This window comes from Aedes albopictus, chromosome 3 (genome assembly GCF_035046485.1).
Source record: "Aedes albopictus strain Foshan chromosome 3, AalbF5, whole genome shotgun sequence".
NCBI classification, from domain to species: Eukaryota; Metazoa; Arthropoda; class Insecta; order Diptera; family Culicidae; genus Aedes; species Aedes albopictus.
In genome coordinates, this window is record NC_085138.1 from 226,712,640 (window position 1) to 226,735,695 (window position 23,056).

General features: G+C 42.2%; 1 protein-coding gene across 6 annotated transcripts in view; it reads right to left on the reverse strand.

Annotated features, from left to right (window-relative positions):
• Window positions 1-379: 379 nt before the first annotated feature.
• Window positions 380-23,056, reverse strand: part of LOC109397755 (uncharacterized) — a 199,072-nt gene continuing 176,395 nt past the window's right edge. For 3 of the 6 annotated variants that reach the window (XM_062859265.1, XM_029878116.2, XM_029878115.2), the window contains 6 exons: window positions 6,094-8,665; window positions 5,837-6,024; window positions 4,789-5,147; window positions 4,306-4,715; window positions 4,083-4,251; window positions 380-3,219 (listed from right to left, as the gene is read on the reverse strand). In XM_062859265.1, the coding sequence (XP_062715249.1) occupies window positions 2,080-3,219; window positions 4,083-4,251; window positions 4,306-4,715; window positions 4,789-5,147; window positions 5,837-6,024; window positions 6,094-8,665 (4,838 nt within the window). In that variant the 3' untranslated portion in view covers window positions 380-2,079. The remainder of the gene's footprint in view (window positions 3,220-4,082; window positions 4,252-4,305; window positions 4,716-4,788; window positions 5,148-5,836; window positions 6,025-6,093; window positions 8,666-23,056) is intronic. The other 3 variants (XM_029878119.2, XM_029878118.2, XM_029878117.2) reach the window with 3 other exon arrangements.

Below are 23,056 nucleotides of genomic sequence, written 5' to 3' on the forward strand. Positions count from 1 at the left end.
TTGCTTCTAGGAATCTTGCAGTTTCTTCTGAAAATCTCCACAAGTTTTTTTTTCTCAGAGCCCTCCTGGTATTCTTTCTGCAAAATTGCCTTGTTAATTCTAAAAAAAACAGTTCCTTGTGAGAATTATCCAGGATTTCTTGTTGTGGCTCCTCCAGGAGTTTCTTCTTTTGATAAAGGTGAGTTCTCTGCGAAAGGGTAGAGACAAGCAAGTGCGGAATTGGAACACAGGAGAACAGCGCCGTTGAAGGCTGAAGCGAGCAGCCGGATGGGATGGAGATGTTTGAAGTTGGCCATGTTATGTACTATGGCAAAAAGTTGAAATTCTTCTATCTTCGGATGGTCATCACTTTGGCCACGATGGAATGAAAACAGGTTAATTAATTTTAATTATTTTATATTTTATTCACTTAATGCTTAGATTTTGCATATCGTGTTAATATATACTTTTTTTAGAAAAAGAAGGAAATAATTACAAACTAAAAAGAGGCCTAACACAAATTGTTACATAATCATTAATCATTGATTCTCTCTGCCTTAAGACGATCTAATTTCTTTCTGGTCTACCTAACTAAATTTATATTTTCAGCAATCAATGAATTGTTAGTTGTTTCTCCGTTTCTCTTTTAAGTAGTAACTTAAAATTTTTCCTCAGAACTATAATGAACTTGACAATAATATAATTACATGCATTTTTTATACTTTATAGAGAACGTAACATACCACTTTTTTCCTCCCATTTTCTCTCGATTTTTATTCTTTTTTTTCACTTGATGCAGTATGCGTTTTTTCTTCATTTTATTTTGTTTGTGTATTTATATTGTACAGCGCGGTAATCTCAGCAGTTTGGACTTAATTGGAACATTAGCTTCACTTGCTTCTTCATTTGCCTGCTCTGCACTGATCTTAAACCAATAATTACTAAAAGTTTCTTTACTTGCCTATATGTAGCGTTATTTCCACTTTTGTTTTCCACTAATATCCGGACTTTCAAACAACGTTTTTGCGTTTTCCACCGGTGACAGAGTTGGAGAAAACGTGTTTGAAACAGAGCTTTTTTCGCCCCTTCTCTGAACTTAGAGAAAAACAGAAAATAAAACATAGAACATCGACAATGGAGAACTCAAAACAGTCCTAGCATTGTTCTTTTTTTACTTGTTGGTTTGTTGCATTCTCTCCCGCGGATTGGTTGGCATAGACGAACTATTTGTTTATTTGTTTTAATTATTTACTTTATTTGTTTGTTGCTAGCTTTCCCTTAAACAAGCTCGGTACAATAAATCCGCGCCCTTCCACAATGGTTTGTTTGTATGTGTGTGATCGTGTGCGGTTAAGCTTTCTGTTGTCTCCTATATAAACATATTAAGCTTTCTGCTTTCTTTGCGTTCCTTTGTCCAATTGCGCAACACACATTAAAACAGATTCGCTTGCTCGCGGGTAGTACACATGCAGGACAACTTCCATTTACGCGTAACACACGACTGTCTCGTCAGATCTGGAATCCTCCGTCAGTTCCGCGTACCCGGATCAAGAAGAGGGAAAATGCTTCTAGTTTGTGGTAATTCGTACGGGTGTCTCGCTCTCTCTATCTAGACGGGGACGTGTCTCTTTTTAGAAGGGTTAAGCGCATTAAACTCTCTTTATCTCTGTAGGTTGCGAGTTTGTGTCTGGATTAAGATATTTTTCTAACAACAGGATAGACTGTATTGGAGTAATCGTTACTTTTCGTCATATCCTCTGTTTATTTCTTTCTGGGTTGTGTTGTTTATTAATAATTCTCGTTGTATATCTCTCTAGCTGGTTTTGCCTTTATTCAGTGTGTAAGTGTTCTAGCATTTTATGTATTATTTTTGAATACATGTTTACCCTTTTTCATAGATAATTTTGTTCATTCATACTTTAGTTTTATTATCATAATCTGTATTATAATTAATATTTATAATAAATTACAAGTTTGCATGAGATATAATTCATACTGAATGTGTGTATTCAACTTGTGTTGTTGTTGTTGTTCTATCATTTTTCACATTATGCAACGAACGATACGAATGAGAATGCGATTGTATGTGTATTGTGTGTTCTAGTCTTCGTCGCTGAGCGCCTCGTACTGAGCCGACAGGAGTGGTTTGGGCTCAATGGGCGCCGCGTTGGATGAAGACTGTCGGTCATCGTTCATGCCTCCGCCGCTGTTGGGTGGTGGGTGGCCACTGCCGCCGGCACCGCCCAGCGTCGGCACTACTAGAGTCGTCTTGGGAGGTCCCGGAGGACCCAGGTTGCCTACTACGGGGCCTCCCGATACAGTAAGGGCACTGTAGGGATAGTACGTGGGTGGAGCAAAGGTGGTTGGTGGTGGCCCGGGGGCTTGACCGGCTCCTCCATGGTAAGCTGACGGATGGAGGGAATTGTGCATTCCTCCCTGAGGTTGCGAATGAGGAGGCATTTGCTGAGATGACGATGGAGGTCGATGTGGGTTACCTCCGGAAGCAGGCCGTCCGGTTTCGTCGTCGATTAGCATGTCACCTGGAGTTGTACTACGATCGAGATCTTTGTTGTGGTGACCTTGGGATGGCGGTCCATGGCCGTGCTGGGCTGGCGAAGGATTCCTTGGTGACTGGTGGTCTCTTCCGTCATCGGCCCGCTTGTCGTCCTCAGTTCGCATTGCCTCCACTATTCGGCTCTTGACGTAGCAGTCTAAGGCAAAATCCCGAGATCGGGTAAGTGGCGCAGCGGGATGAAAGAATTGAGTATCAGGTGACACCGATTCGTGGAACTTATTTCGCACGCCAGGAGATTGTGCCATCCGTATAATGTGGCGGTCATCCGGGGTCGATCTCCCGGGACCTTTACTGCCCGGTTGTACGTACTGGTGACCCGGTGGACCTTGCGATTGTTGCACTTGCAATTGCACTGGTTGTTGCGAGGGAGACTGCGGGGGTTGGCCATGGGGACCCTGGTCTTCTTTACTCGGTGGCATCCGTCGGTATTTCCAGGCTTCCGATGCGGGGATCATGGAGGGATCCATGGCCATTATCGGACGCATTTGCAGGAACGGGTTCGGAGCCGGGGAATAGTCCTTGGTGATGATGGTTTCAGTCAACTCGCCGAGCGTTATGTTCTTCCGGGTCGGTTCCGAGTCGACGTCGATGTTTATCACGTTTGGCGAATGAGATTTCCCGTTGTTTTCACTGATCGGCGGTGGACGATGATCTCGGGAGGGATACTGAAATCGGAAGAGAAATATTAAGTTTAAGGACCTCAAAGCAAGCACGCTGATCGCTACTGATATGAAGTACCTACATTACTATTAGGCTTAAAGAAGTTTGTGTCATTTGGTATAAGATCACATGGCATAAAGGACCGTTGGCATTATGTTCAATTGGTATAAAAAGAAGGGTGCATTTGTCGTATGCTTCAAGGGTTCAAGGGCCCATATAGCCGAGGCGGTAAACGCACGGGTATTCAGCATGACCATGCTGAGGGTGACGGGTTCGATTCCCGGTCGGTCCAGTATCTTTTCGTAAAGGAAATTTCCTTGACTTCCTTGGGCATAGAGTATCTTCGTGCCTGCCACACGATATACGCATGCAAAATGGTCATTGGCAGAGGAAGCTCTCAGTTAATAACTGTGGAAGTGCTCATAGAAGCTGAGAAGCAGGCTTTGTCCCGGTGAGGACGTTACGCCAAGAAGAGGAGGAGAGGAGCCTAAGCTCGTGGCAACAGTGATCGCAGGCAGATTGCCCGTGAATCTGATGATCAACCCAGAATGAGGCGTTCGCGTACGCGGATAGCCCGACAAAGACTTCAGACGCAACTGCTTTTTCTAAGCAATCGCAGGAGCGTGCAAAGCAGCCATCAGGTGAGGAGCTACCAGCAGGAAAGAGAAAGCCAGTTGAGAAAAAAGGCTAAGCTAGCATGCAAGCGCGAGAGGAACATTCAAGACCAAGATGAACACCAAGGCGTTGCATCTCTCCGAAGCAATACTTTCTGTTCTGGTGGTCCCAAGGAGACAATGGAATTACCGTAAGTACTTCATATAGTGTAGATGTGTTCAGACAAATGAATTTCTTGATTCCCAATACTCACATAAGAAGCACGGTGCAGATCGCGGCTGGGAGGCAGCGGTGGTTCCGACGCCGTCTGATTGATCTGATGGGTAATTATCGCATCAATCAGATTGGCCGCGGTCAGCGGGCCCTCCGACGATGGTCGCATTCCCATCCCTGGCTCCATGGGCCTGTAACGAAATGGCAAACTGATAAATGTTACAAAGCTACTAATTCCGGCTGTATCACTCTAGTAAACTCACCTTTCCATCCGTTCATTGATCATTTCGTAGTGCTTCCGGCGACGTTCCTCTTCTTCCTGGTGAGCCAACCGTTCCCGGTCCCGTTCGCGTTGTTGCCTGTCGCGTTGCTCCCGGTCACGTTGCTCACGATCCCGCTGTTCCCTCTGCTCTCGTTCCCGTTGCTCACGCTCTCGTTCCCTTTCGCGTTGTTCACGCTCTCGCTCCCGCTCACGTTCCAACTGCCGTTCTCGTTCCCTCTCGACCATGATCGAGCGCTCGCGTTCGGCGTGGATGTTTCGTTCCCGTTCAAAACGTTCTCGATAGTTCACGATTTCTCGATCCCGCTCCATCTGCTGTTCCCGATAGGCCGCCACCGACGGGTGTTGCAACGAGGGATGCAGCTGAGGCTGCTGTCGACGTTGTAGGTCCAGCTGTGGATGAGAAGAAAAATATTTGAACTTTACCTCCTGCCTCAATTTTCTTACGAAAGTCCGCCAAACGTACCTGCTGCTGTCTTTGTAGATGCTGTTGCTGCTGAACTGCTGCAGCGTGTTGTTGCTGGGCTGCCACCGCTGCTGCGTGCTGTTGTTGTTGCGCTACTGCGGCGGCCGCTGCTGCCTGGTGCTGCTGTTGGACCGCCGCTGCTGCAGCAGCAGCCGCGGCAGCTTGATGTTGTTGCTGCTGTTGCTGCTGCTGGTGGTGGATCTGGATCATGGTCGGGTGATACCGAATGTCGTGGTGCGTTGGCGGCGGAGGGGCCGGTTGCTGTTCGACGATCGATGGTCGCTTGTCGTCCTTGTGCGGAACCGTCATTGGCTGTTGCTGGACGGCTAAGTCAACTAGCGAAGCGAATGCATCGTGTCCTGGTGAGAAGAGAGAATGGGTCATTCAATTAGTTTGGCCCTTGTTCGAACGTAAGTCCTAAAGATATGTCTGGCAGCAGTGTGGAGGAAAAAAAATACAAATTTCTTACAAAATGCTTGTGAGAGTTTCCTTTACTACAGTTTCTAACAAAACTAGTGAAAAAGGCAGATCAAATTCTTGTTGAAGTGTAAGCCATTTGCTTCGGTGTTTTTTGGTGAAATTCCATGAAGTAATCCTGAACCAGTATTGTTGGAGGTATTCCAGGGAAAATTATTGAGAAGATTGTGTACCAAAACTTCCAGTGGAGCTGTTTTCGAAATTATGGGAAGAATGCAGGCAAAATTAGTCTCCCTCCTTAGCATTGTTGAATCGAAACTGATGACAAAAATAGTTACTTTAGAGACCAAGCTTATTAAAAAAGTGACCTACAGATTGCGGGAGGTGACTGAAGAGGATATCAGAAGTTATTATATAGACAATCCATCCATAATCAACAAAAAACAACAACGCTTCTCAGAAAGAAATCATTATCACGGTAGACTGCATGGCCGCCATGGCGGAGTTGGTTAGCAAAAAATTAAGACTTTTCAAAATTATAATTTATAATCCGCCGGCTTGAGAAATTTACCCTACGTAGAACATCCCGAATTAAAAAAAAAAACATAACCAAATAGGTATCTATACATACCTTGCATGTAGTGATGTGATGGCGGGACAAGATGCAAACGATTCGGCGCCGGACTGGGCGGCTTGGACCCGGCGCCACCGCCAGCGTTGCCACTGCCTCCGACCGTGTTGTGCCTCTGGATGACGCCCTGTCTCTGCGGCGGCGGCGGAGTCCTGTGCGGACTAGGGGTGCTGAAAACAGGAGAAACCCTGTACAATTGTAAAAAGTTAGGTTAGCTTCGGTCGCTCTACAGTAATGCGAAAAATGTGTTAAATTACCTGTTGACGTGATCGGCGGACGACGCCCGGTTCAGATACTCTGGCCTGGCGTTGCGGTCCCGTTCGGCGGCGTACAGTAAAGCAGCCGACGAGTTCACCACATTGGGAGCGCTCCGCGGGGATGGAGATTCTTTTTCGGGCCGGCCTCCGGTTCCGACCGAGTTCCGGCCTTGGGCTTGGCCGTGCATTTGCTGCGACGTTATGTAGTCGTTCATGATGATCTGCCGGGAACTGAGTTGCTGCGGTTCCAGGGAAAAGGGCGGGGCATTTCGGCCGTACGCAAACTGAGGCGCCTGGGGGCTTCCTTGCGGCGGCGGCTGAGACACTTGTGCCGGACTTTGTCGGTTGTTGTAGGACTTGAATTCGTATGTGGGCCGTTTGTCCGGCAGAGTATGCGCGGACACGTGGACCGGTGTTCCTTGGGTGATGGATCCGAGCTTGTCGTTCGACGAGGGCGGGGTCTGCCGAAGCATATTTTCATAGCGAGGACTAAGCGTAGTTTGGCCTTGGACTATGATTTGTTGGCCAGCAGCATTTACCGGGGTGCCGTGGGTGATCGAACCCTTTGGTCCGGTGGACTGCGACGGAGGTTGTTGCATGGCCGATTGCACTTGATGCGTCATTTTGGGGCTCAACTTGGGAGCATTCTGCTTCTTCGTAGGAGGTGGCGTCAACGAGATCGTTTGTTGTTGTATTTGACCCCGCCCGATAATGGACGGAGCAGCATTCGGAGGACCGCCGGAACCTTGGTTTAAGCCGACCGGTGGACCTCCGGGCATATTTGAGTAGCCGGAAGGTAGCTTCGATGAACGGCCCGCTGCGTCGCTGTAATAAGGTCCGTAGGGACCAAACGTTGGAATGTTCGGAGGTTGCTGATTACTTGGCGGCGGATAGGGCTCCGGACGATCCGTGCGAAACAGAGTAACTGTGCTTATGTTGCTCGGATGATGTTTGAGTGACGGTGGGGCACTGGGTAACTTGCTGTTATGCGCTGGTGGAGGAAAGTTATCTCTCTGTGGCTTCTTGATGCTGAGATCGAGCGTTTCGTGCTGCAAGCGGAACACCATGTTGTTCTCCTGAGCACTCGAGCTGGGCGCCGATTGTTGGGACGGCTGATGGGAGAGCTGATCAGGCTGAGCTTGTGGTTGCTGCGGCGTCTGTTGCTGTTGTTGCATAGGAGGTTGTATTTGTTGCGTCGGTGCCAATAATTGCGGAGGTTGCTGTTGTTGTTGCTGTGACTGCTGTTGCTGCTGGGGCACTGGTGTAATAGTAGCTTGTATTTGGGAACTGATCGGATGAGTATGATGACTAATGATCTGCGTTGGTTGACCTTGAGGATGGGAATTCACCACCGAAAGTGTTGCCATTTCTCCGGAGGAAGATCGATTGGGTAAACCCTTCGACAAATCTCGATATTCTCGTTGTGGGAAATTCATTGACTTTGCTGACCCGGGCATCATACTATTAGATTTTAGAGATCTTTCTATCACATTCAGCATCACGTCCCGTACGTTTTGAGGTGAGCTAACGTCGTTACCACGGGGCCCGTTTTGTAAGGGAGGATGGTGTACAGAGATGATGGGATTCGCTCCACCATGCGGTGGATAGTGAACTTTGGGACTCTGGCGGTTCGCCGGGGAAGTTTCATTTTCCTCATCAGCTGTTTCCGTTGCCGAGCTGTCATACTCTTCTGTGAGCTTCTGCTTCCTAGGCGGCTGCCCGGGCGGTAGTAATCGATCATCTTCGAAGTTCTTCGTCAGAGGGGGTGGCGCCAACGTTTCAGGAACATTGATAATCTCCTCCTTTGTAACATTCAGCGGAACTGAGTTGTTCGGACTCTCGGCAGATGCCGTTGTATCACTACTTCCGTCTCGTTCGTCAGATGAGGAAGCGCTCATATCGGACTCATCGCCATCGGTCATTGCAGGACGCCGATCTTCACCGGGATGCAGCTTGTAGTACTCCGTTACCGCCAAGTCGAAGCCATATTTCTTCTTGTAATGGAAGTAAAAACTCTTCAGGGCGACCGGAGTCTTGTTCAGCGTTTCTGCCAGTTGGTTCCACTTAGGTCCAACATCCTGCAGCAGCTTTTTCAGTCGTGTCACTTCGTCATCGGTAAGATTCGTTCCTAGCAAATGGGGACCCATTTTGCGACGGATGCGAGTCAGACAGGCGGAACAACATTTCGTCACGTTTGGCGGAATTTGCAACTCTTGAATGATTGGGTCGCGAATCTCCGGCGAGAGCTCGAAGAGACGCGGTGGAAGATTTCGGAATCGTTTCACTCTGTCTTTCGGATTTGGACAGGTCGGCAAGGGACAGTGCGTGTATCTAGAATGGACGGATTGATCGTTCAATATTAAGCCCTGTGCAAATGCGGAGGGAGAGTAATATTGCGAGTCGTACCTAGATTTCACCGACTTGCATTGGCACGTATTGCAAACACGTGCCCCCGGCGGTATCGCCTCTTCCGGTATGCCGTACTGCATACCCCGGCCGCGTTCGAGCGGGCGTGTACGAGGACACATCTCGGCCTTACACACGAAACAGGAGTGCAGTGCGCCACCCTTGTCTGGAAAGAAAGAAAAGAGATACAACGGGGATGATTAATAATTCATTTTCGTACAGTCGAAGTGTATCTGGGTAAATTAAAACAGTAATAAAGACTCACACTCGGATCGGGTTTCAAAACGACTAAACAATGATGTGGCATTATAAATTTTTTAAGGTGCATAATAAATAAGCTTTTCCTACAATTACTTTTTCGATGCAAACCAAGTTTTTAATCTGCTTAATGAAATGTGTTTATCTGGATATTGAGTTAAATTCGAGAATACAAGTGGTCTCACTCTATAAAATCTTCATAGCACAGTGTTTATTCTCTGACTGTTAATAAATCCTAGTTATTTTGGTAACATATGTTAGTATTTTAAGCCTTATCCACCATACTTATAAACCAGTAGTTATGGCGAATATCTTGAGAATTATCGAATTATCAAATACTTCAGAAAACTGTCTTGAAAGAAGTTGTTCACAAAATCTGTACTTATTTCATGGTGGGTTAGTTACATTAGAAATGGCTCCTCAAGTCGTGTAAACGAGACTGTAAACATTATACTTGGCCAGATATTTCGTAATGATTTTCTTCCGGGGTTCCTCCCGGGATTCTGTCAGAAAATTCTTCCGGCTTTCCCTAAGAGATTTCTTAGGTACTCCCAGAGTGATTCTTCCCTGAATTTATTTCGTAATTCATCCCGAACTTCCATCCCGTTCCAGCCCTCTCGTGGGACCTCGTTTAGGTTTCGCCCGGTTTGTTTGTCCTAACCTCTAACAGTGCTGAAAAAAATGATGATCTACCTTTCATTCCGAACGCTCTACCGAAAGTCTATTTATATGTCATCCGCGAGTTAAATTCACCACCTGATTTGACCAATAAATCCTATCAAATTCGAGTTATTGAAAACCACAATGATTGCAAACTGCTGTGTCAGCTGCTTCAACTAGTACAATCTTGATTGCGATCCCCATATTCCAATTAGCAACTTTCTGACCACAAATCCGCAAACACCTTGTCGAGCCGAAGGAAAACTTTGTTTCCGTTTTTCCTGTCTCAGCCTTCAACAAGCTAGCAGCTCAACAGCAAACCGCAACCGAAAACAATATGAAACCAATTCAACAGCCGCCACCACGAACCGCTTCTGCCCAAAAGTGAGGAAAACTCGAGGGCAAACAAAACAGCCAGCCAAATTATGATATTTAATCAGAAATTTGAATGCTGGCACAGAAGTTTAATTTAGCGGCAACTTTCGCTGCTAATTTAATTAATTCAATTTAATTAGCACGCGCGCGACGAACAAACTGACGATGTTTGATGCGAACTGCTTCCTACCTACGCCGTTTTTTTTTTTTTCGCTGGCAATCTTCACCATGCTAATGGTAATGGTGTATGATAAGGTACGTACCCCCACGTTACATCTCAGCTGGTAGCTGAAGACACGCGGTTTTAGCACTCCATCATCGAGGAGCGAGCGACGAAGACGGTGTATCTGCGCCAAAGTCAATAAATTACGATTATTAAATGAATGTGACTCCGGTGTCGATAATTTGATTCGCAGTTCGTTTCGACATTCCGATTGGTTACATTTCCATTTTTGATTAAACAAATCGCGCGCCCCCAGTCGCGAGGGTGGTTCATCCTTTCACTCCGTGGTTTCAATCACATATAATATTTCTGCTCATATCCCAGAAAGTCGTTCTGTCCTCGTCATCGTTTGTGAGCAGAACACAAGCTGGCGAAAGTTGCGCCGTGGAGCCCATCTTCCGCCGCCAACCAGTTTCCCCATTGCCCAACGATTCTGCTTGCGAATTTTACCGGTTGGTTGGTTTCTGTTTGGTTTCTGATTTCAGTCTAAATTAACTCTGTTTGCCTTTTACGCTGTTTAATTCTTGCCAACCGCTCTCTCACCTACAACATGATGAGAGCTATCGGCTCGGCGGCAGACAAAAGTGATGAGGGATCATTCATATCGTAACACTGACGAATGGATAGATTTGTCTATGAATCTAAGATTTAAAGATGGATGGAATGGGCACTGTTAAACAATACGTGCTAAAATTTGATACATTCCCCAAACCTATTTACAAATTTTGCGATCATCCTCTGCGTAATTCGTTAAGGCCCAATAGCCAGGTCCCATGAGAATGAGCTATACTCTATTCATGCTTGCTACTCCGTGATTGACCAGAAAAATCGAAATTGCACAGGGAACCAACAAACGGAGCTTAGGAATAGCTTACCATTCTCAATGTGCATCTTCGATAACTTAAAACTTTGCGTCGGCCACGTCCTTACGGTCATCGAGTGAGAGAAGGGATATTAGTATGACGTGCGTTGCTTTGCTACTAGAGAATCTCTGAAATAATTCGTAGAAGAGTACCCGAAGGAATGGCCCATATAGTTGCAGCGTATTCACTGCCGTGTGCAGCATAGTTGTCCCATGTTAATAGGGATTCCCATAGAACATGGGACAACTATGCTGCACACGGCAGTTCAGGGTATTCAGTCCAATCTTTGGCAGAACACGAGGAGCAACATAAACAGCCTTGCTGACCAATATGCGCTGTTCATTTTCCGGATGATTCAATATACCTCTCCCCAGCCGGGAGAACGTCAACTCTGGATCTGTTCCTGTCCGACCAGGCATTGACAAAACTAATCACCATTTACGAACTGAGCTTACCCGGTTACGGTTACGAATCATTACCCGGTGATATGCATGCGAAATGCAAACTACCGCGGATACAGCCAAGCCAGCGATGAGACGAAACTCTCATTGGGTAGACTGTGTGGTATTCAGCCGCATAGTCGACAGCCGTCTTCCGGAAGATCTGGCCTTGTCAACCACAGAAGATATCGAACAACAACCTTGAGGCATTTTTCACGAAATTGTAACTAATGGCGGTTTGACTTCTTCTATCTTTCCCCAGCTATCTACATTCACTCTACCTACTTTCACCCACTTTCTTAATCTAGTCTGATCTTCTTTCTTTGGGGCCCCTTTCTCCCGCTGTCATCATCCACCGATCCTTTCCTCTCTCGTTCTTCTTCTTCCCGTTCGATACAACCTTTGCCGCCCAATCGAATCGGAGTATCTGGACCACTGGAAAACAGCTTTTAGGACGGTCATCGGCCAGGAGTAGCGAATAGCCGGATTCTCGTCTGCCCAAGTCTTCACCGGATATCTACCCGGCGGAGGGTGACCCATTTTGAGGTTAGGGTTCACCTCTGTAGTTGCGGTAAAACCACGGGGTTCTATGCCCTCTTAATCCTGCACACACTTGATCACCGCTTCGGTTCAATGAACAGCGAGCAGATATGTCAAAATAACATTTCAGCACTGCTTCCAACTATGCTGTTGGGGAATACTTGGGCAAAATGGTCGATCTTATGCGCATGATCAATCAACTTTCGTATTGCTTTTTTCACTGAAAATTTTACTTGCTTCGCTGAGCAACATGACGTTTTCTTCCAGCGAAGGCTTACGCGATACAGGAAATCGCTGAATTCCATACTAACACAGCAGAAAATCTGTCAACAATAACTCAATACACATGCATTTCCAGCGAAAAGCTCTATTTGCGTGACAACAATCCACTCCCATGACTAACGGGCGACCGCCGTCAAATATCAGGATTGCCAACTGCCCGGCGACTGCTGTCAGTTCTCTTTGTCGCCGAATCTGGCGCTGGGTCTTCGGCGCGGAAACCAAAAGGTGGGAATAAAATTTTGGGGTTTGCGCGCAATATCATGGCGTGGCCTCTAGCGAGAGAAATTGCAGGATGATGGTAGATGCTGTAGTTGGCTGAGTCCTTATCAGATAATCAGAAACATAAAGTGGAAACACGCAACACAAACACTTTCCTGAATTTTATATAACAAACCGGCGAATACTACTCTAGACAAACTCTCACAAACCTGCTGAGGGGCTACTACGAACCGTTACAAAATGTTTCGAGCTGATCTACTATCCGACCATATGGAGGTGGCTTGCTTTCCCCAACAGGGGAGTAAAAATATATGGAGGTTAGGAAAAGTGATTCCATTTCGAACCAACCCGTCAAGGTTTTAAAACTACTCATTCTCTATCGGCTGCTAGATTTCGTAGAAGAACACAGCATCTTCGCTCCAGAACAGTTCGATTTTCGGAAGGGCCACTCGGTCGTTTACCAGCTGGTCCGTGCCGAAAATCGGAAAGCGGATATTCGAAGTGAATCAAGCAGGCGCAACCTCGGAAGCTCACGCGATCCCCGTAGAAATGTCTCAGGGCAGCCTCCTAGGGCCCTGTTGAGCCTGTTCGCTTTAAACATACCGCAACTCCCCGGTAGCTGCTGTCTGTGCCTTTACGCTGATGATAGCGCCATCCTAGCGAATGGAAGAACCCCCAAGGCCTACGGATCGCGACTTCATTAAGGAGTAACCACCTTTGACTCGTACTTCAACAGCTGGAAGATCAAAGTGATCAAGACGATAAAACAAGTGATCTTCCTTCGGCATCGTAAGCCGCTAAATAACTACCCCCTCCGGACTATTTCATCAGGATCAACGATAACCTTGTGGACTGGTCCAGCGAAGTCGATTAGTAACTTTTGACGACAAAAGGCTCTACAGGGAGCACACCGACAATCTGAGAAACGGGTGCGCCGGCTTGATCAAAACGTAGTAACCTCTGATCAACCGGCGGTCCCGAATAACGCCAGAAGAACAAGACGACAATACTCAACGCGATCATATTCAAATGCTCCAAGGGGTTAAAAAAACGGCTGCTAAAAGGAATCCATCATGTTATAGATAATTTCAGAAATTTTCCATGTGTTCCTCCAGAAGTGTTACAAAGAATTCTTTTACGAAATCTGGTATGAATTGTTTCACCAATTCCTCTATGATTTTTCACAAATCATTTCAGATTGTTTGAGAAATTCGTCCACGGATTACTTCAAAAGTTCCTCTGAATATTTGTTCAGAAATTTCTCTGGGCATTGGAGTGCAGATTTCTTTAGAAAATCCACCACAAATTTCTTCAGAAATTCTTCTAGAAAATCTTTCCATTTTATTTAGGAGATTTGTCCGAGTTTTCGGCCAAAAATACCCTCACGGACTCTTTCAAAAAATTTTCCACGGATTCATTTGAAAATTTTCTTCGTGGATTAGTTTACAAATCCCTCCTATTCTACAAATTCTACATAAAAAAAAAGATCTTCCAAAGCATTTTGCATGATTTTCTTCTGCAATTCCTCCTATTTTCCTAAAAATATCCATGAATTTGAGCAGAAACACCTAAGGATTTTTTCAAATATTCGTTCAGAGATTTCTTCAGAAATTTATTTAGACATTTATTCAAAAATTTCTCCAGAGATTCCTTCAATAAAATTTCCAGCGAAGTCTTCAGAAACTATTCCAGAGTTTGTTGTAATGCTACACAAGTTCCTTCAAAAATTTATTCTTGAAAATTCTCCCAAGGATTCCACTAGGAATTCCTCCAGAAGTTTCACAAAGCGCTTTCTTACACAGTTGTGTATTTAAAAATTTAAGAATTTCCTCCAGGGATTTTTTTTAAATACTTCAGAGACTTACCCTAGCTTTCGGGACTTTTCTAGATTTTTTTTCCCGAAAAATCCAACGGAAATTCTTTTAAGCATTCTCTCAAACGATATTCCAAGGATTTATTTCGAAATTTCCTCCGGGGTTTGTTTTAGAAATTTCTCCAGTGATTTTTTTCAATCTGAATTTTTTTCGGAAAAAACTTCCTGGGAACTCAAGGTAGGGTAAATAAATATAATATGTTCCCTTAAGCAGAAACGGCAATATCTCTGAAAATAGCGCATTATTCTAACTAAAGTCCACTGCAAATCGTTGTTCTTAAAATCAATAAAGTGATGCATGCGAAGTTTGTTTCTGGAGGGGCGACTATGGAAGCTTTAAAACGTTTTTCGAAAACGTTCCACTCCACGATAAAGCTGTCCCAGGGGGTAATTCCACCACATGCTTATCCTAGGAGGGTCTTTCAACAACTGTTTAACGGCATAAAAGTTGCAAAATATCACAAGTGAACAGAACTACAGTAAAACCTCCATGAGTCGATATTGAAGGGGCCATCGACTCAAGGAAATATCGAGTAGTGGAACAAAAATCCTTTGGGAAGCTTTTTAGGGGGACCATCATAGTAACCCAGAAATAATTTTTCAGTATGGAATAATTTACCTCCATGAGTCGATATCGAGTCAAGGAACATCGACTCATGGAGGTTCGACTGTAACTTCCTTTACAATGACGAAAGGCAAAATATTATGTCAGAACCCTCGTTTTCAGACTTTTTGATATTTTTATTGTTTTTTGTACCCACCAATAAATGGAACAGCTTGATGGCAATATTTTTTTTTATTAATTAAGATTTGTAATCGATCACGGATGCGAAAAACGCTTTAATCGCTATAAAATGCAGGGAGTTTTTTGTTCCGATGAGGCCGCTTTATACCCATTTACCTACTCTTTAAAAAAAATGTGATATTCATTCGGAAATTGTCTGCAGGAATTCTTATAGAAACTGCCCTAGGGGTTCCCTCGCAAATTTTTCGAGGGATTCTTTCACAAAATTTCCCATGTCATTTACTATAAATTCGACTAATTATTTCTCCAGAAATATCTCCGGATTTTCCTCACGAGATTTCTTTACAAATTTCTCCAGGGATTACGTTGAAAAAACTTTCACAGATTTCACAATTTCCTGAAAAAATGTCCCAGGGATTCTTAAAGAAATTCTTTCAGGGACTTCTTTGGAAACTCATCGAAGATTTACTTTAAAAATCATCCAGGACATTCTAAAGAAATTCAGTGAGTTGTGAAAATTCTTTCACAAAATATTCTACGGATTCCGTTAGACTTTAGAAAGTCCTCCAGAAATTTCTGGTAATCTCAAAAGTACTCAATGGATTTATTTTTAAGAGGATGATTCACAGATACATTAAGCTTTCTTTAGAATTTTCCCCAAGGGTTACTTTGGAAATTCTATAAGAGATTATTAAGGAAATTCCCATTTTTTCACATTCCTTTAGATATTCCATCAAGATATTTTTCTTCCAAGGATTTCTAAAGAAAGGATTCCTTCTGAATTGTTTTTACAGATTCTTTCAGAGGTTCTTATAAATATTCTTTCGGAAAGGCTGGATTCTTGCAGATTCCTGTAGAAATTCACACAGAGATTTCATCAGAAATATCGCCGATTATTCCTCTATGTATTGTCCTTCAGGATTTCCTCCGAGCGTAGGAATTTCTCTATGAATTCCTCCAAAATTTCATTGGAAAAAAAATGTTTGGGATTTTTATTAGGGGATTTAAAAAAAATATCTCATAAGGTGTTAGGTATTCTACCAGAGGTTTCCGGGTGTTTCTTCAGGTACTCCTCCTGAAATTTCGTCATAAAATCCATCATACTTAAAATATTCCTGTTTTTCAGAAATTCTTTCAGGCACTAATTTAGAATTTTCTTCAGATTTTTTGTAATTCCATCGAAAATTCCTTCAGCTATACTTTTGAAAATATCTTTAGAGACTTCTTCAATATTCTATTCTATTCTATTCTATTCTAGTTCATGCACAGCCAGTATTGAAAAGCATCCTGGAAATATCAAAATTTCTTCTGATATTTTCTTGTCAGCATTAATATTTGCAGCATATCAGAGATGTGACACAAATATTAAAACGGCCAGGCCCACTGTGCAGACTAATGGTTTGGAAGATAATTCAAAAATTTAAGGCAATCAGGTTATCCACTTATGAATAACATGATTGACAAACCTTTTTGAATTGAATGTAGGAAGAAACGGGGACAACCGTACCAACCGTTTCGGTTCAGGGGAGTGGTGTTTGATCATAAAATCGTTGGGAGTGGTGCTGCTAAGAAGGTTAATACACACTCCGTTATCGTTGGCGTCTCTTCTCCTGGGATGGGACACAGGCATTTCTCCATGTATCCTGACTTGAAAGCCTAGGCTTAAGCGCCATTACTCGCTCTCTGAAACGAGAAAAAAAAAATGTGCCCTTCCCCAGATGTACACAAAATTAAGCACAAAAATAGGTAAATTGCTAAAAAAATAAACAAATGGCAGATAAATATAAAGTGCTAATTTTAGAAAGTCGTATCATGATTTACAGAAATCAATTTCATCCTCAACCTAAGTTTGATGTGGCTATTATCTTAACGAACCACAATTGCAGATTCACAACTAAATTGCTTTCAATGATTTTGGATAATTATACCAATTAGAAATCTTGTTCAAGCACTTTCTTCCGGAAAACAAGAAATATGTAGTCGTTCAAAGTCGTGGGATTACACCGGGTTACACCGAGCATGTGATTATGACCAACTTTGAGTTCAACTCAGGAAACTGAATTCACAAGAAAGCACAAAAAAAATTTGAATTCTAAATATTGTTTTGATTGTGGAATGTGTAAGCACTTATTGAAAAATATTAATACCAGCATAAAAAAGAAAAGATCTGACCTTAATGATGACCTTTGTCACCTAACTTGCTCCGTAGACTACCTTGCTACAACTCGCTGGACGTAGATCCCGACTTCAATTGGACCACGTTCACAATCGTTCGGCTGGTATCATTGGCACTTGCCGATGGATGGCTGCTTCCCGACTCGTTATCCCAGGCAGGATTCAATGTAGCGGTGGAAAATCTAGACGGCTTTCTCCTAGCTGGACAACGTCGACAGCCACTCAATAATGGAACCTGGCAGTTGACGATTAACGTTGGATCACATGTGTTTGGGGCACTAGTTCACTACTCCTAAAACTGGTAGCAACTCGGACACATAAACTTCAAAGGCAGGCTCCGACAGCAAAAACTTTCGATTCTTTCACTGTTCAATTTCCATATTTTTTTTTATCTTGGCGGGACAAAATTGACGGACCAAGAAAATTTTGCTTCCACTTCCTGGCACAGCACACTTCGATCCTTAGAGACTTCTTCAATATTCCTAGAATTACTTCAGAAATTTCAGCAGGGATTTCATCAAAACTTGTTCCATGGATTCTTTCAGAAGTTTTTCCTCAAACGGTTCCTTCAGAAATTCTTCCAGGAATTTATCCATGGGAATGTATCAGTGAAGGGGCGCGGGAATCGGGGAACCTTGGCTAATTAGCTCTGATTTTACCATGACAACACTGGGAATAATATATCACACATCTTGTCAGTAATCTGCCGAAGCATTACAATGATCTTTTTATGAAATTTGCTACAAATTTTGGAATTCAATCAGCTGATAGTATAAGGCATCTACCGAAAATATCAGGAATACATTACAATTCTCGGTCAGGAAGTCATAAGAAATCCCAAAAGAAGTTTGTTAGAAAGCTTTGAGGAGAAGTCTAGCAAATGGGGAGTGTGTATGCATCCGCAAAAACGAGGGTCTATATAACCGAGGGTCCAGTGAATCGAGGTATACCTGTATTTTAAGAAAGTTTTTCGGGAGATGGGAAACAACTGTTGGGAAGGCCCCGGTCAAAATTCTTAAGCGAGGCAGCAGCGATCAGAAGCTCAGTCAACCCACCAAATTCTAATAAAGAAATGGGTACATGAAGAATTGCCCATCAGTTGGTTGGATAGCCTTTTGTTGGAAAAGGAGACAGCGAACGTAGTATTGATACAGTTCAACACAAAGACGGAGTATATGGTTGCAGATAGAGACATAAGCTGATCAAGTATAACACCAGTGTTGGATAAAAGAACTGTGCAACGCAAATCATATTCAACAAGGAACTACACTGAAATAAATTTGGTTGTTGAAACTACAGATTCCATAGTAAAATTACTAACCGTACCTATGATTATCAACCGACAACAAAAACTGTTAAGGTAACTGAAATATGCTTGAAATTACAATGCATTGTAGTAAACTGAACTAAAAGCGTAGTCGTCTCAACAACAAATCATTGTTAATTTTTCCTGGACACGCATTTTACAACACAGTATGGTTAAAAATACAATGCTCATTTGTTAAATTAAGATTATTTTTGGTAATGTTAACTACACTACTAGTTCAGTTGACAGTGTTTTAGTGGAATTAACTGGAAATTGTTGTCGGTTGAGAATCATAGGTACGGTTAGTAATTTTACTATGGAATCGATAGTTTCCACACCAAAAATTATTTCAGTGTAGGTAGAGGCAAGCTTGCTATTTGGTGAAAACATTCGCGAAATGATCGCCGTTGAGCTGTTGCGTTCCAGCCAAGCCTGTCTTTTCATCGCTTTCGATGCTTTTCGATCAGCTTATCGCGATGCATCGTATGCTGGAAACGTTATTGGTGTGGTGTCGGTACATGCGAATGTCGCTTCTGTGTGTGCGTCGGGCGTTCGTGCCCTAGCTTCTAAAACTAACCCATTCGGTGTTGTTCGGCTGTTCGGGTGAGCATGTAACGGCACTGACAGATGTGTGCAAAATCGTTTGTGAGTTACATCACAGACAAACAGACGTAACGCATATAAAAACGACGCGCGCGCCTCTGGTTATGAAAGCCACAACTATGAAAATTTAAAATGATCGTTAAAAGCGTGGTCGATGGAAATTTCGCAAGTGTTACGTCTGTTTGTCTGTGGTTACATCATGTTCGTTTTACCACTTCTTTGCCTCTGGTCATCGCTGAGCAGTGTACAGTTCAATCGCAAGCGATAAATATACATTTGATAAGTTGATTGAACATTCGTGAGGTGATAATTTGCATCATTGGGTAGAGGTTGGCGAATTTGTGGACGGCCGCGAACGTATTGATTGCAGGCGGTGAAAAAAGATCTGGGAGTTATAAAATTTGGAAGTAATTAGAAAAATATCCCCCAAGACAGAGGACGGAGCTCGCCTACACGTTCGGCGCTGAAGTGCATTTGGTAAGAATTCTTTCCTGATTGTGACTGATGCATGAAAACTGGTCTAGAACAAAGTGTTACGTCTGATTGTATGTGGTTCAATCTACCATCGAAATGTCGGAAAATTACTCTATACAACTTTAAAATTTAACTATATCATTACAATTATTTACCCAACGATGAAATATTTAGATTTCCATCACCCATAAACGCAACTGTCAGACACACACCAAACTGATTGAAAACGGCCTCTAATATTTCAATCTAGCAAATTCGATGTTCATTTTTTGCACACTCAGCAAAAACCCAGCACCGGAACTGCGAACGGTTCGACCAGTTCCGATTGCATTTGTTGCAAACAGTTTGAACGATGGATGGGGCCTCTCTCACTCGTGAATATTTACCAAACCAAGTCCTATACAGAGGAAGTGGAAACTCGACGTGCGTCCATTCCACAATTGCACACTGAACATTGAGGGATCGCTTCTACACTCGGCAATTCACTCATCACAATAAGCCAGATTGAAGGCCAGGTGAAACTGATTTCAGTCCGAAAATTGTATTATCATCAGAACTGGGCCTGCCGCCCGGCCCCCCTCTACAGGGTGGCCACACAAATTCAAAAACGAAATTCCCGCATTTTTCCCGACTTTTTCCCGCATTGATTCAAAATTTTCCCGACTTCTCTCTATATGCTATTGGAGCTTGCAAAACGTCCCAAAGTCCAAACCCAAAGTAGATCTGCGAAATTCACTGGAATATTGATAGTGCCATTGTCATACTGGGACAGTTACGTAATTTTTCGAAAACGCTAAAACATCCCAAAACAATTCTACATGTAACATATGCTTGAAGTTTACTTCTTATTTTCAGGTCTTGTAACGAAACCCATGAAGTTTTTTCATAAACATGGCAACAAATCAAGAAGTCTATTCAATAATTAAGTGAATGGAATTCCGTAAGAGTTACATGCTCATATACAAACCTTCATATTTGAAATACAGTCAAAACCCATGAAATTATACATGGTTCGAATACAGAAAGGGTTTTTGAGGTATCCCTGGAGATTTACATAGCAAAATTCTATAGGAAAATCTGTAGTAACACTAGCTTATGGGAAAAGGAAATATACCCGAGCAGGAATGAATAACTGACACATAACTGCAGCATACCAAAGTCAGGTATCATACCAAGAAAAGGTATTGGTCGGTTATTCTTGTATTGAAAACAACTTACTTTGGTATTTTGCAGGTATTGATTAAATACCTCATCGAGTTATTGGTTTGGTGTTGAGGACTGATTGAGGTATTATTCAATTATGGAAAAATCACTATTTGTATGAAAAAATCATAGATTATTATCTAGGTATTGCCATACCTGGTGTCATTATTCACGTGTTATTCACTGAATACACACCAGTTATTATTTTAGGTATTTTACCTCTTATGCAGGGCTTCTTAATACCTCATTCAGGTTGTAGGTACCGTAATCCGGGGTCAAATTGATCACTTTAAAACAACTTTAGCGGATAACATCAACCAATTCAAATATTGCCAAAAGATTGTCTGTAAAACCAGTACCCTGTGGATCTCGATGGAACCATGTGACGGAATTTTGTTCAACAAATTTAAACTTTAAGTTAAATAACTCCAAATATCAAAAAATTGGAAATGCCACTTTGGGGCGAAATTGATCAGTACACAATTAAGCATCGGTTGGAAAGGAAAATTTCCTTCTCCGCTTAATTTTGCTCTTCTAAAACCGAATAACGCGTTTATAATCTTACAACCAGTGAATTTAATACTTTAAATGCAAAATTAAGTTTTGAAATTTCCCCCTAAACGCCTAAAGGTAGGCAATTTAATTTGAAATAAGTGATTTTTATCGCAATAAATGACTATTTCATCATAAAATGAACTTTTTTATAACTATTTCATGTTCTGATTAGCTTCATAACTTCCTAACCAAGGTTCCACAAAAATGTTAAAACAGAGAATTTACGGGAAGTCCTATTAGCAATCGATTGTTTAGTAGCAATGATTTCAGCTAAATGAGAAATACATTTCAAATTCCTTAAAAAATAAGGCAAAACTAACTTTTTTCTAAAAAATAATTGTCTACACTCATCTCTAGACAGCTACGAACCAGATGACGTAAAAAGTTTAAGATCATTACGACGCTTAAGAGTTCCTAGAATGGAATTACAATGTAGTACCCGAATGATCAATTTCACCCCGCTGATCAATTTGACCCCGGTTTACGGTATTCGGTTTTCCATACCTGAGTTTGTTATTCTTCAGCTATTTTCTCCTGCTCGGGTACTCAAAGAAATTTTTGCTGGAGTTTCTTGACTGATTTAGGTGCTTCTACAAAACTCCTGTGAGAAATTCCTATTTTATGGAAATTGATGATTTTCCTAAAAAAAACTTTGGTTAACTATGACATATTCTTTGGAATAATTTTCCTCAAAAATAAATTTTAAAAAATCTGGGGATTTCAATACATAAACAATTTCTAGCTGAATTTGTAGAAAAATTCACAATCCCTGAAAAACAAAACTTTGGACTTAATTTCTAATCTCAGTTTTGAAGAACTCTCTTGGAAACTCGTGAATAACTTTTAGTGGAAACTGATGAGTATTGGGTACATATTTTCATAAAAAAAATATAGCGCAAAATAAAAAAAAAAAAATGTATCCAATTTTTATCAAATTTCTCTTTGAGTTTAAAATGAATCTTGTACAGCCATTACTAATTTATTCAGAGCATTGGATTATCCTTCCATTTAAGGCTGAAAGAAATCAAGAAATGGGCTTAAAATTCTTCCAATACTTGAGCCATTCTTCTTTCTTATGACTTTCTAGATTTTAAAAACAGTTCTCGCATTACAGAATTGCTTCAATGAATAGTTCCAAGAAGGACATAAAGCAATTCTTCAGATTCGCATTAGTAAAGAGGTAAAAACCTCTACAATGTTAACGCTTCTGTTCTGAAGAATTCATACAAGCAGATTTTCATATTTTTCCATGAAATCATCCGAAACGATTAAATTCCTAATACATTCACTATTTTTTCCAAAAGAATTGGGAATGCCGCTATCGAAAATTCTTATTATGATGGCTGCTGTGATTACAGGGAGATTTTCTATGGTGTTATTCAGAAATTTCGTTAGAAATACCATTTAAAATACCCACGTTGACAATAGACACCCTGAAAAACTACATAATTCTTCGATAATATTCGGAAAGAATTTCCAAATTGCGTTGTGTATTCTGCCGAAAAGTATTGAATTTATTTCTGGCAACATTTCGTATACAATTTCCTATGGAACTCATAGACATTGCTCGTGAAAATATTGTGGAAAAGCTTTGGAGAAGTATTTATTTGCATTTCTGCTAAAATAATTCAGAAAGTTTTTCTACCAAAAATACTATTTCTTACGGTATTCCTTACGTTTTTAAGGTTCAGTTTTTTCTAGCCAGTTCGACTCATATTTTTATTTTTGTTATTTCTAATATGTGCCTAAATTTAAAGTCTAAG